At 41.0% G+C, this 15240-nt stretch overlaps 1 protein-coding gene across 1 annotated transcript; it reads left to right on the forward strand.

Moving 5' to 3' along the window:
* The first annotated feature begins 359 nt into the window (after window positions 1–359).
* On the forward strand, window positions 360–14893 carry LOC138949920 (ankyrin repeat and KH domain-containing protein 1-like). Its single transcript, XM_070321704.1, has 4 exons — window positions 360–384; window positions 858–1096; window positions 1619–7532; window positions 14802–14893. Exons 1-4 carry the CDS (start codon window positions 360–362, stop codon window positions 14891–14893), a joined length of 6270 nt encoding a protein of 2089 aa, XP_070177805.1.
* The last annotated feature ends 347 nt before the right edge of the window (window positions 14894–15240 follow it).

Consider the following 15240-nt stretch of genomic DNA (forward strand, 5'->3'; position numbering starts at 1 on the left):
ACGTCGATTTCTTATTTGATGTTTGACTTTTGAAACGTCACATACTTTTAAGGTGTCCTGGCCTCAACACACACAGCACATCACAGCCTTAGGGTGAGTATGGGATCGAGTTCATGTGGAAGGAAGGGCTTGGGGCGAAATTGTGAACAGTGGCCTTTTTCTATACTTTTACATGGTAAAATGTTTTTATTAAAATAGGTATATAAAACAAATGTTATTGCTAAGAAAAAGTCAAACTGATCTTTTTCTTATAGAATTCGTAGTATGACTTGTTTACGTTCGAAGTGATCAGCTTCAAGCTTCCCAGTCTGACCGTTGTAACATTTAGCAGTCACATGAAATCAGTTCTGCTTTGGCAAATGTGTCACATGGTGCCTTCAAATGGTAATGAAGAGCATTAAACCAACGCTCAAAAGATGCTTTAATTGCGTCAATAAAAGTAATCAATAGACTTTGGGTTAGATTCTGCTTTTATTAATTGCTGAAGGCGATGTTTCTGCTCTGAAACTTCAGAAGACTTTTCACTTGAGCGAAAAAATGTAAAACAGAAACAATAAGGTGATTTTTGCCATTTTCTTCATTGCATGATGAAAAAACAACACTTTGTTATGCATATGATAGCTTTCGGCTTGTATCACTCTATTGGCTTTTGTTCAAAGAATATCAATTGCTGCTGCTGATGATGATGCTGCTGATGCTAATGATCATCATCATCACCATCATCATCATCATCATCATCATCATCATCATCATCATCATCATCATCATCAGCATCATCTTAAAACACTTGTTTTTCTCACAGGCGAAAAGCCTTTGTTTTAATGTATGCTTTACAAGTTAGGGTTGTTCTTGTTCAGACCAGAGTAAAGTGGAGATCAACCGTGAAGCCAGCGTGTTCACATCTACTCCAGCTTACAGGCACGCCTTGCAGCAACTGGAAGACAGTGGACTGCTCTTCATCACAGGACCTGCCGGCAGCGGTAAGACAACCATCGCCACTGCCTTACTGCGTCACTACCAGCAGCAGGACAGGACGCCCCTCGTTCTTCACCGCTACGAGGAGTTCAGACAGCACGTTGGTGGGGACCGCAGGCAGGTAATACTTTTGGAGGACATTTTTGGGGATGAAGAGTTCCTGTATAAACGGTATAAGAAATGGTCACGTGCAGTTGCAGTAGTAAGAGAATTTTGTAAGCAGAAGAAATGTATTGCCGTCATTACGATTCGTGACACAGTCATCGCTGGTCTCAAAGCAAAATGTAACTCTAAGCATATAGTTTCAAACTTACCCATAATAGAAATAGAAAAGTCAAAAACACTGACAGACTCCGAGAAGACGGAACTGCTCCACAAACACACAAAGGAAGCTGGGAAAATACTTACATCATCCGTTGTGCGTGACATTCTTGAAGTAGACACAAGCAAACACATGTTTCCCAAATGCTGTCGAGACTTTGCCGAGAGCGTTGACATTAATGTTTCCCTGAAGGACATTTTCAAAGATGACATATTTTTCATTTCAACGCCATTGTCTAATCAGGATGCCGAAGCATTGACTGGGGAATTAATGAACGCAGTTCAGGGAGGTGATGTACACCATCTACGTCAATTACTCCAGCGTGGCGTAAGCGCCATGTCTGAGGACCTTTACGGAAATCTTCCTCTTCATGTTGCCAGCAAGAGTGGTAACTTGCAGGTGGTTGAGTTATTACTAGACTGGATAGCAGACATCAATGCAAAGGATGCGTGTTTGTATACAGCGCTGCATTATGCCTGTTCGATGGGACGGGTTGAAGTTGTACGCCTTCTTCTGAAGAAAAAGGCAGATGTCGACGTTGCAGAGAAGAGTGGTTGGACAGCAGTCCACTTTGCTGCAAGTAAAGGTCACCTTGATATTCTTCAATTGCTAATTGACAACAAAGCTGCAGTTAATCAACGGACCTCAAACGGTGATACTCCACTGCATACTGCATGCATATCCAAGCAACTTTGCTCTGTGAATATTCTTTTGGAAAGTGGTGCTGATCCTACTGCGTCAGAGAATGACGGAAAAACACCTTTGCACATTGCATGCTTTCATGGTTATGTAGAAGTAGCAACGGCCTTGATTCGGCAAGGAGCCAAAATAGAGGCTAAAGACAAGCTTGAAAAGACTGCACTGCACACAGCCTGCGAAGAAGGAAACAATGAAATGCTCGAATTTCTGGTTAATGAGGGGGCAGCCATAGACACACCTGCCAAGTTTTACTTCTTTCATTCGATAGTGAAGCATGAAAAGAGAGAGGATTCACGGATGATACTCTCCGAGCATTTTGGTGCGAATGAGCAGAAGCGACCAGAATACTTTACAGCACTTCATTTTTCTTGCATGAAAGGCTACGACAGATTCGTGACCATTCTATTGGAGGCAGGAGCCAGTGCAGAAGCAGAGGATGAGGGCAAGTTTCGTGCTTTACACCTTGCGTGTATGATGGGCCACGAACGTGTTGTCTCTTTACTTTTGGATGCCGGTGTTGATGTTGAGGCAGAGACTGGTGGAAAGCACCGTGCATTGCACTGGGCATGTTGGATGGGTCACGTCAAAATAGTATCTTTGCTTCTGAATGTTGGTGTTGTTGTTGAGGCTGAGGCAGAAGACAACCTCTTGCCACTTCACTGTGCCTGTTCACGAAATGGAAACGTTGATGTTGCATTGATGTTGCTCGACAAAGGAGCTGATACTAATAAGAGAGATTCTCACGGACGAACACCTTTCTTCCACGCATGCCAATGGGGAAAGGTGGACACTGTCAAAATGTTGCTGGGGAAAGGAGCTGATCCACTGATCAGAGACAATCATGGGCGACTACCATTGCATGAAGCATTCAACAACAAACGTACAGATGTAGCGTCTTTCTTGGTAAACAAACATCGCGACGCTCAACGACCAGATTCAAATGAAGAAAATGATTTGCTATTAGCATGTCTACAGGGACGGATTCACACTGTGAAAACATTGTTGAACAAAATGGCTGACATGGAACTTGCAAAGTCTGAAGATATCACTCCTTTGCAGATTGTGTCTTTGTGTGGAAACAACGACTTGGTGAAGATGTTGATCACAAAGGGGGTAGATGTTGATAAGAGAGACGTATATGGAGAGACCGCTCTGCACAAAGCATGTAGTCAGTGTAACGTGGACACTGTCAAGATGTTGCTGGAGAAAGGTGCTGACCCACACATTGCAGACAAAGACGGTATCACACCCTTACACAAGACATGTCTAAATGGACAAACTGACACAGCACTGATATTGATCAACAGTGGTGCTGACATTGATACAACAAACAAAGCTGGGGAAACCGCTCTGTACAAAGCATGCTGGCAGGGAAAGGTGGACACTGTCAAGATGTTGCTAGAGAAAGGAGCTGATCTACACATTGCAAACAAAGACGGTATCACACCCTTACACATAACATGTCTAAATGGACATACTGACATAGCACTGATATTGATCAACAGTGGTGCTGACATTAATACAACATACACAGCAGGGGAAACTGCTCTGTACAAAGCATGCTGGCAGGGACAGATGGAAACTATCAAGTTGTTGCTGGAGAAAAGAGCTGATTCACAGATTGCAAATGAAAATGGCAGTACACCTCTCCACGCTGTTTGTTATTATGGACACACTGAGATGGCGCTGATGTTGATAAATAGTGGTGTCGATATTAACATTACAGACACAGCTGGACAAACCGCTTTGTACAAAGCATGCGGGCAGGGAAAGGTCGACACTGTCAAGATGTTGCTGGAGAAAGGCGCCGACCTACACATTGCAAACAAACACGGTATCACGCCCTTACACATTGCATGTTGGAATGGACATACTGACACAGCGCTGATACTGATCAACAGTGGTGCTGACATTAATGCAACACACACAGTAGGGAAAACTGCTCTGTACAAAGCATGCCAGCAGGGAAAGGTGGACACTGTCAATATGTTGCTTGAAAAGGGGACTGATCCACTGATCAGAGACAGTCATGGGCGACTACCATTGCATGAAGCATTTAACAACAAACGTACAGATGTAGCGTCTTACTTGGTAAACAAACATCGCGACGCTCAACGACCAGATTCAAATGAAGAAAATGATTTGCTATTAGCATGTCTACAGGGACGGATTCACACTGTGAAAACATTGTTGAACAAAATGGCTGACATGGAACTTGCAAAGTCTGAAGATATCACTCCTTTGCAGATTGTGTCTTTGTGTGGAAACAACGACTTGGTGAAGATGTTGATCACAAAGGGGGTAGATGTTGGTAAGAGAGACGTGTATGGACAGACCGCTCTGTACAAAGCATGTGGTCAGTGTAACGTGGACACTGTCAAGATGTTGCTGGAGAAAGGTGCTGACCCACACATTGCAGACAAAGACGGTATCACACCCTTACACATTGCATGTCTAAATGGACATACTGACACAGCTCTGATACTGGTCAACAGTGGAGCTAACATTGATACAACAGACACAGCTAGAGAAACCGCTCTGTTCAAAGCATGCAGACAGGGAAAGGCGGACACTGTCAAGATGTTGCTTGAGAAAGGAATGGACCCACAGGTTGAAAATAAACACGGTATCACACCCTTACACACAGCATGTTGGATCGGACACACTGATATAGCACTGATGTTGATCAACAGTGGTGCTGACATTGATGCAACAGACCCAGCTGGGCAAACCGCTCTGTTCAAAGCATGCTGGCAGGGAAAGATGGACACTGTCAAGATGTTGCTGGAGAAAGGAGCTAACCAACAGATTGCTAACAAACACGGTATCACACTCTTACACATAACATGTCTAAAAGGACATACTGACATATCGCTGATATTGATCAACACTGGTGCTGATATTAATACAACAAGCACAAGAGGGGAAACTGCTCTGTCCAAAGCCTGCAGGCAGGGAAAGTTAGACACTGTCAAGATTTTGCTGGAGAAAGGAGCTGACCCACACATTGCAGAGGAGGATGGAAGAACACCTCTCCACACTGCTTGTTACCAAGGACACACTGACATAGCGCTGATGCTGATAAATAGTTGTGTCGATATTAACATAATAGACACAGCTCGACAAAGCGCTTTGTACAAAGCATGCTGGAAGGGAAAGGTGGACACTGTCAAGATGTTGCTTGAAAAGGGGACTGATCCACTGATCAGCGACAATCATGGGCGACTACCATTGCATGAAGCATTCAACAGTAAACGTACAGATGTAGTGTCTTTCTTGGTAAACACACATCGTGACGCTCAACGTCCAGATTCAAATGAAGAAAATAATTTGCTATTAGCATGTCTACAGGGACGGATTGACACTGTTAAAACATTGTTGAACAAAATGGCTGACATGGAACTTGCAAATTCTGAAGATATCACTCCTTTGCAGATTGTGTCTTTGTGTGGAAACAACGACTTGGTGAAGCTGTTGATCACCAAGGGGGTAGATGTTGATAAGAGAGACGTATATGGAGAGACCGCTCTGCACAAAGCATGTAGTCAGTGTAACGTGGACACTGTCAAGATGTTGCTGGAGAAAGGAGCTGACCCACACATTGCAGACAAAGACGGTATCACACCATTACACAAGACATGTCTAAATGGACAAACTGACACAGCACTGATACTGATCAACAGTGGTACTGACATTGATACAACCGACACATATGGAACAACTGCTCTGCTAAGGGCATGCTGGCAGGGAAAGGTGGATACTGTCAACATGTTGCTGGAGAAAGGGGCTGACCCAAACATTGCAGAAAAACACGGTATCACCCCCTTATACATTACATGTTGGAATGGACACACTGACATAGCACTGAACCTGATCAACAGTGGTGCTGATATTGATTCAACAAGCGCAGCTGGACAAACTGCTTTTTGCACGGCGTGCCGGCAAGGAAAGGTGGACACTGTCAAGATGTTGCTCGAGAAAGGAGCTGACTCACACATTGCAAACAAACACGGTATCACCCCCTTACACACTGCTTGTCACAAGGGACACACCGATATAGCGCTCATGCTAATCAACACGGGTGTATTCATTGATACAATAGACACAGCTGGTGAAACTGCTCTGTTCAAAGCATGCTTACATGGAAAGGTAGACACTGTCAAGATGTTGCTGGAGAAGGGGGCTGACCCAAACATTGCAGAAAAGCACGGTATCACCCCCTTACACACTGCATGTTGGAATGGACATACTGACACAGCACTGCTTCTGATCAACAGTGGGGTTGACATTGATACAATCGACACATATGGACAAACTGCCCTGTTCATGGCATGCTTGCAGGGAAAGGTGGATACTGTCAACATGTTGCTGGAGGAAGGTGCTGACCCACACATTGCAATGGGGAATGGCAGAACTGCTCTGCACACTGCTTGTTACAATGGACACACTGACATAGCACTCATGTTGGTCGACAAAGGCGTTGACATTGATACAACAGACACAGCTGGAGAAACCGCTCTGTACAAAGCATGCGGGCAGGGAAAGGTCGACACTGTCAAGATGTTGCTGGAGAAAGGGGCTGACCCACACATTGCAATAGGGAATGGCACAACACCTCTCAACGCTGCTTCTTACAATGGACACACTGACACAGCACTGATGCTGATAAATAGTGGTGTCGATATTAACATTACGGACACAGCTCGACAAACTGCTCTGTACAAAGCATGCTGGCAGGGAAAGGTGGACACTGTCAAGATGTTGCTGGAGAAAGGTGCTGACCCACACGTTACAAACATACACGGTACCACACCCTTACACACAGCATGTTGGAATGGACGTACTGACACAGCACTGATACTGATCAACAGGGGTGTATGCATTGATGCAACAGACACAGCTGGAGAAACCGCTCTGCACAAAGCATGCTGGCACGAAAAGGCGGACACTGTCAAGATGTTGCTGCAAAAAGGGGCTAACCCTCACATTGCCACAGTAGATGGAAGCACACCTCTGCATGCTGCTTGCGTCAATGGACACACTGATATAGCGCTCATGCTAATCAACACGGGTGTATTCATTCATACTACAGACGCAGCTAGAGAAACTGCTCTGTTCAAAGCATGCTGGCAGGGAAAGGTGGACACTGTCAAGATGTTGCTGGAGAAAGGTGCTGACCCACACATTGCAATGAGGAATGGCACAACACCTCTCAACGCTGTTTGTTACCATGGAGACACTGACATAGCGCTGATGTTGATAAATAGTGGTGTTGATATTAACATAATAGACACAGCTGGACAAACCGCTCTGTTCATAGCATGCAAGCAGGGAAAGTTCGGCACTGTCAAGTTGTTGCTGGAGAAAGGAGCTGACTGTGATATCGCATCCAAACAAGGCCTGACACCGCTGCACGTAGCTTGCAGTGAAAACCACGAGTCCGTTGTCAGACTGCTGTTGTCCTGGAGAGTCAACACTGGTGCTATAGACAAGGCGGGCAACACAGCATGCCAACTTGCAAGACAAAAACAATTCAGTAATATATGGACACTTTTTTAATTACAGACGGTAGAATTACAGACGGTGCAAGGAAAATACAGAACAAAGAAATGCTTGGTTTCATGAAACAATAATTGCAATGAAGAAGTGAGTGTTACAGGCAAACTTGAAGAGATGGAGGATTATTGCCAGTGAATTTCACGTGCGTAGCATTCTTCACCGCACTTCTATCATCTCTTTTATTTTATTTAGATTTTACTGTCGTCACAGTGTGCTAGAAGTGGGTAGGGAACACATAGCAGAAAGAATCTTAATTCTTGGCATTTCCTTGATATTTTTGTGCTCCAGTATTTTTTCCATTTTACCAATGCTAGTTCATACGACTTTCCTCGATCATGTAGACTTTACTTTTGAAAGTGCCTTCCTTCCTGTGTAAATGTGTTCACCACCACGTGTCTGATCAGGCGTTTACATAATTGTAAGTGATGGTGTTGCTGTTACGTTTCTGCTTATTGCTTGTGTGCATTGGCTTATTAATCAACACTAACTTACAAAAAGATTAGGGTTGTGTATTTATATGATCTGTGCAGTGTAAAAAAAAGAGCGCTTCTGACTGGCACTGCTCAATATTGACATTCAAGCATTTCCTTTATAGTCCGGTTAGTGAAACTACCCCCAAACACTACCACGAGTAGATGTTAGGTAGCTGTAATATATAACTGCAGAGTTTGGCTTCCTCACGTACCAGAATTTGAGACATGCATGATGTTTGTTGTTTCTTACTCTGCAATTGTCTAAGATGCTACAAACTGCTAGAATGAATGAATGCAGAAGATAAGCAACACATTAATTTTTGGGGCAGCTATATTTGTTTGTTTTACGTATTATTTATTTTATTTATTTATTTACGAGGATTTATATCGCGCACGTATCTCACCACACAAGGCGACTCAAGGCGCATGTTACCTATTAATGCCGTGTGAGATGGAATTTTTTACACAATATATCACGCATTCACATCGGCCAGTAGATCGACTGCCTTTAGGCGCTGCATCCACCTTTCACGGCCTATTATTCCAGGTCACACGGGTATTATTACTATGTTAAGTATGTTCTTCTACCATGTTATCATAGACATTACATTGTATTTTTTGTGATGGTTTTTATTTTATTTTTATTTTTTACATCCCTTCACCCGATATGGCTTAATGCTTCATGAAAAAAGAAGTACATTTATGCAACAATTACTTTACTAGGCATATCTATTGTTACACATTGTTTGGATGCTACAGGCACATTTGTATTAAAAAAAAAGTTGTTGTCTTATTTTCTTTTAGTTAATTTGTGCAATTTTTATTTTGACACTTGTAGGTACTTTAACTTTGATTATAAGTTTAGAATCAGTCTTTTTCATGTCATTGCTTTCACATCAAAACAAGTTAAATATCACTGAGAAAGATGGCTTCTTTGCTGTGTAAATGATCATGTTAATCACACCAGGTCTCACCAGGCTTTCACTGGTGATAAGAATGTTTTCCCCTTGGACCTACCAGGTTTGCAGAAAGGAATTGATTTGCTAAACTGATTTGGCATACTGACATAAGTTTGAGTTAAGAAATCATTTCAGCAACATATCCAAGTCTGCACACAACGCAACCAAGTTTACAGCAAAACAACTTAACGTTGACGCTTTCTCAAATATTAGTGAAGTTAGAGATCTGAAACTGTGTACACTCCTGGTTTGATGACTTTCCGGAAAGCTCGGTTGACCTTAGTCAAGTTTCAAGGTCACAGCAAGTCATGTTGTGGTAAAGATTAGTTCTTTTTGTATACTGCAGCTTTGAAACTTCACTCACTTGCAAGGTTTGATGTTTTTCACTGGCTCTAGGCCTGAATTAAGTCTGGCTGATCCTCGTCAAATTTGTTCAAAGTCACAGTGGGGGAGATTGAAAGGAAATAATCATCTTCTTGAACGTTTCTAGAGCTAGAGCAGCAGTTGATTTGTTTGTGATTCATGCATGACGAAGGTGAGTCATTCGAGCGTTTACTCTTTTCTTGGTTCATGTACATGTGTCCCAGTGAAGAAAGGTTTACGTCCCAGGTAAAATCTTGAATGGATCAGTTGTGATTTACCAGATGGGTTTCACAAGAAGGAAGATGCCTTTCAGATATGTTGCTTTATCACTTGTGTATGTTTTATAAAGTAGACTTATCTAGTAACACACTCAGTGTACATAATGCTTTATGATGTTTTGTCTTGATGTGTTTCTCCAATGTTCTCTTAATGTTCAATGCCAATGTTTTGTTGCTTGATCAGAAATATTAAAATGGCTTTATTGTATGTATTTACTGTTGATTCATTATTCGAATGTACATAAACCTCCGGGTATCAGTTTGTTCTTGTTGTCAGTTTTGGTGTAGCTTTCTTTTTGCTAACAGTTAACATGTATATTTCAACTTATCTTTTGAAAGAAAGGTCGGCTGTCAAAGGCGGAGGGGCTTCTATTTTTGTTTTACATCATATTTTTGTTTGTTGGTATGTGCCTTGCTTGTGAGAATAATGTGTTTTGCAGATAAGAACAATTGTTGTTTTGTGAATGTTTACTGCTGTTTGTCTTGTGTATATATCAGGTACTTGCAAATTCGTGTGCTCACAAGATTTTGTGCTTTTGATTTTGCTAGCGATGTTTATGTTGATTGCACAGACACTACTTGTTGATGAAGAATAATTGTGGTTTTGTGATGCTTGGTCAACCTCCTTTTTCATGTTCAATGACAATGTTTTCTGTTGCTTGATGAGAAATATGTGTATGCATGTGTTTAAAACTGTTAACGGTCCTCTAAATTTGAGTGTACAAGCAACTTCTTGTTTCTTGTGTTCTCCTGAGTTTATCGTTATAATCACGCAATAGGTTCAAATCAAGAGTTACTGGACAAACTTGGCATGAGTTTGATTTTTGTATTGACATTTTCGATTGAATTTTCGAGGTCGTCATAAACGGTTGATACTTATGATCGAAAAAATTAGAGAGTAGCCAGTTTAAAAATATCAAGATGATGAAGTTTTTGTTTTTTATGTATAGCTAGCAAATTAGAAGAAACTAGAGCTGGAAAATTGTGCCAACAAGTTCTGTGCTGGTGTAAACATCCGGGATGTTTGCTCCTAGACTAAGCTGTATGAGAATAACCCAAATAGGTCACATGCTGGCACAGAAACACGCTGAATAGGAATAAACCAATTCAGAATACAGGAGTGCATCGTTCGCCCGACATAACAACATTTAAGATTGAGTCTTAAATGTCGTTATTGGGAAAAGATCTTTTTCATTTGCTGACAGTGTACATCTGCATTGAAACTTTGTGATTAGAATATATACATTTGCTATCAATAGTGTATGCACTTTGTTTTAATCGATTTTTGTGTTATTTATGAGCACAACATGTTGAATGGAAAAGACGAAAGATGATGCAACATTTAATGTAATGAGTTTATCATGTATTGTTAATCTCTTGGACAGCATGGGAATTTTTATGCTGATCGTGGTTGTTATTTTGTTTGTTCTCTACTCTTGCTTTTGCAGCTTTTTTATTGGTACTTGTAGGCAATCTAAATTTTGATCAGTAGTTTTTGACTTTTTGTGTGTGTGTCATTGCTCAAAGATTGATAACTATTCAGTAGTGTTATTAATGACGAGTTTTTGCTTCACTGCTTGTCTATTTTTTGTTTTGGTTTGGATTTTGTGTGAAGTGAAGTATTGTGGTTAACTAAATATGCAAATAGTGTTGACAATGATGTGTTGCTGGAATGTGTGTTTTTCTCTGTATCTATGTTTTATGTTCTATGGGTGTTTGTTACTATAGGCCTACTAATGTTGATAAGCTGACACAAATCTTGATACAACATTCGTGTCATACGGTTGCTTTTTTATTTGGATAAAGATTACATTTTGTATATCACTTGTCCTTATAGATGTTATATGATATTTTCTCATAATTTTTATATCAAGATTTGCTCAAAACTCTTCATAGATCGAAGTTTGATTTCATTTTTTATAAGTGAGTGTTTTAAGGAGACACTCTGTGAGCAAACTTGCAGCTGTACAGAAAGAGTCGGCAAAAATTATCTAGAAATTTACAACATTCAAAATTAATAACAATGTGAATGTATCATTGTTTTTGTAAAAACTATCCTGTTTCACGAATAACAATTCCGAATGTAGGTTTCGATACTTGGAAAAGTTCCAATACATAACGTTACCATATCTAGCAATATTACACTTTTTTTTTAATCCTATGGTTTAAACGCCACACAAGTAATCGAATCCTGCTGCTGTGGGCCGACTTAATGCTGCTCTTATCTCACAGAAAGAAACTGTTGATGGTCTGCCTCTGTACAGCTTGTTCCGTGAAATTAAACCTTATTGTTACGCTCAATGCGTTAGGCATACACAACATTATGCTTTGATTACGTTTTTAATGTCTTTAAAGGTTGTTGCTTGTTGTTTTTGTGTGTTGTTTTGGCCGCTTTGTTTCAGCAGTCATCTTAAAAGGTACTGCAGTAGAATTTTATGTTATTTTTTTAAAAATGTAAACGTTTCTGGTAAGAAAAGGAAGTTGAGATTACACACATGTACTGTTTGAAGTGTTTTGTATTACAGAGGGAAAATGTGACACTAAACAAATATAATGTCAAGGCAACAACTGATCTAACCATATTTGAGTGTTTAAACAGATCAAAGATAATAGTTGTAATCGGGATTTTTTGTTCGAGTGGGGTAGGTGGGGCGGGGGGCTGGGCATTTGTGGCTAAGCCAGATTCTATGATAAAATGTAATTGTAATTACGGGTATCTGTTTGTTTTCCCTTTCTTGGTTACCACAATAACATAAAAAAGCTCAAATTAAAGGGTGTTTTAAATGTTATGATTTTGTTTGCACGTTTGGCTTGTGTTGCTTTCTTTTTCTTCTGATTAAAAAGAGCAGAGTTTTTGTAAATGTTTTCAATACAAGTTCTGATTTTTTCAAAGAATGTGGTTTTTTTTTTTTACTCTTTCATTTATTCAATTTTTCTTCATTGAAAAAGAAGATTTAACTGGTAAAAGTCAAGTGCACATTATTTGTCCTGTGTAATTGAACTTGAAACTACCATCAGTAGCCTTTACCCCAAAACAAAATACCTTGGTATACCCTTAGGATTTTACAAGGATTAGTCATCGTGTGTTTAATGACTTCAGTGAATTCACAAAGGCGATTGTTTAGTCTGCTAATCTTTTGAATTATCCGTTCTTCAGAAAATCGATAATTGTATTCCTTGATTTGATGAGAGGTTGATATTTTGATTGTGACATGTTAGATGAAAATAGTACTCTTATGAATTACTGGCCTATATTATCCTTTGCTTTTCTAATAAATATTATGCTGATAAGCATCTTCAGAGTCAGTTTGTTTTTCTATTTGTCAGTTGCTTCCCATTTATGTGGCTTTGACTCTCTTTAGGTACTGTTTTAACACATGAGAACTGTGGCAGTACATATTGCAGTGTTCGAAGGATCAAGCATAGATTAACATTATTATTTTACTGTAAGTTCATCTGAAACGTTGACAAAAGTCCCATCTTTTGGGCGTCACCGGACACAGAAAAGAATACTTAACTGTAAATTTTGTTCCTCTATATTTCCAATTCACATTCGCTTCCACATTGGGATTATTTTGCCGTCTTACCTTTGAAGCATCTCCCTACTTACTTGATACAATAAGAAACGAGATGAGCCACTTCATGAACATTCATATGAGGATTGCACTGGCAATCTGAGAGAAGCTCCCATGGGGTCGCCTTCACGCGGCGGGAGCGTTTAAACAGAGCTACCCCACCCCTTTACTTCTCTTCTTTTGTCTTATTTCTGCCTTACCAGTCCTTTCACCTATATTTCCTTCCAAGAAAACTCTCCCTACTATTCCCTGCAGTTTTCCAATTCTTTTCTTGTTGTCTTATTTCTACCTGACTGGATCCATCACCTTTATTTCACTTACCAAAAGTCTTCTTTTCCACATCCTTATTTCTCTGCACCCCGCATGTCGTAAGAGGCGACTAACGGATTCTGTTTCTCCTTTTACCCTTGTTAAGTGGTTCTTGTATAGAATATTGTCAATGTTTGTAAAGATTTTAGTCAAGCAGTATGTAAGAAATGTTTAGTCCTTTGTACTGGAAACTTGCATTCTCCCAGTAAGGTAATATATTGTACTACGTTGCAAGCCCCTGGAGCAATTTTTTGATTAGTGCTTTTGTGAACAAGAAACAATTAACAAGTGGCTCTATACCATCTCCCCCCTTTCCCCTATCCCATCCCCCCCCTTTCCCTCGTCGCGATATAACCTTCGTGGTTGAAAACGACGTTAAACACCAAATAAAGAAAGAATCTGAGAGAATATACTCATAATCGCACGTATGTAATTGTCAATGATTTCAAAATCATTATTAAGGCAGGTCTTGATTCAGACCTAAGTCTACTTCGCGAAGACGTCGTGAAGTGTTTTTACCGACAGTCAGTGTTATCTAAAGGTCCCTGCGGCCAGTGTCGACTTCCCACACTTAATTTGAGGCTTTAGGCTGGTGAGTAGTTTTTGTTTTAATCGTCCACACAACCTCTATGGCTGTCTAGAACCGATGCAAATTTGTTTCATTTCTCAGTTTATGCTGGTAAGTGACCAAAAAAAACCAGAAGACTAAACACACCGGGGGATAGAGTACTATCTGCTCATTACTAAGATGAAACACTACATTAAAAGAAACGGGTTTGGCCTGTGACGTCACAAAATTACAGGTCGCTTAGACCGAGTCTTTCACTGTTGGTTTCTTGATCACAAGAAATCCTTTTGGGTGAAAGTGATGCTGTTGTGCGGTGTGGTGACGGTGGTGGGAGTTTAAGGGTGTGTGTGTGTGTGTGTGTCAGTGTGTGTGTCAGTGTGTATGTGTGTGTGTGTGTGTGTGTCTGTGTGTATATGTGTGTGTGTGTATGTCAGTGTGTATGTGTGTGTGTCAGTTTATATGTGTGTGTGTATGTGTGTCATTGTGTTTATGTGTGTGTGTCAGTGTGTGTGTGTGTGTTTATGTGTGTGTGTCAGTGTGTGTGTGTGTGTTTATGTGTGTGTGTCAGTGTGTGTGTGTGTGTTTATGTGTGTGTGTCAGTGTGTGTCAAGTGTGTGTCAGTGTGTGTGTGTATGTATGTGTGTGTGTCAGTGTTTGTGTGTCCACATTCTCTTCCTCTTCAATGTGTGAGGGATCACACTGACCTCATACACCAACACAGAAACTGTCCCTCACTGCCACAACCCCCGCCCCCTACATCGCCACTCCCACAGACAGCTGCAGTGTCTGGAACCAACAGGCTCTCCTTCCTAGCCACACACGCTCGGCCTTCACCTTCTTCGCCTCCCTCTATCCCTTGGCCTCTCCCCCCTCCCCCCCCCTGCCGGCTGATCACTCACTACATTTGAATTAACATCTTCCCTTCGTTAAAAGCGACACATCATTGTTAATGGCGGACAGTCGCCATCTTTAACCAAGGGCAATGGACGAATTCCCGAAATCACTGTGTCGGGTCTGTGTGGGTTGTGTAAAACTGAATACCTTGCTTTTAGCGAGACTAACAATCCACGTGCCGATCACCAGTGAGGGTCGTGTCTGAAACACGTGGCCAAGGAGCACATGTAGAATACTTGTCTCACTAAAAGCAAGGGGGGTCACTG

Source organism: Littorina saxatilis, linkage group LG16 (assembly GCF_037325665.1).
Source record: "Littorina saxatilis isolate snail1 linkage group LG16, US_GU_Lsax_2.0, whole genome shotgun sequence".
Taxonomy (NCBI): domain Eukaryota; kingdom Metazoa; phylum Mollusca; class Gastropoda; order Littorinimorpha; family Littorinidae; genus Littorina; species Littorina saxatilis.

What these genes read in the sequence shown, in the direction of transcription:
- LOC138949920 (XM_070321704.1), top strand. Translation starts at nt 360, where the DNA reads ATGTGTCACATGGTGCCTTCAAATG. An exon ending in TTGGTGGGGACCGCAGGCAG is followed by an intron (nt 1,097 to 1,618) that starts GTAATACTTTTG and finishes CAATTACTCCAG; the next exon opens with CGTGGCGTAAGCGCCATGTC. An exon ending in TGCAAGACAAAAACAATTCA is followed by an intron (nt 7,533 to 14,801) that starts GTAATATATGGA and finishes ACACCAACACAG; the next exon opens with AAACTGTCCCTCACTGCCAC.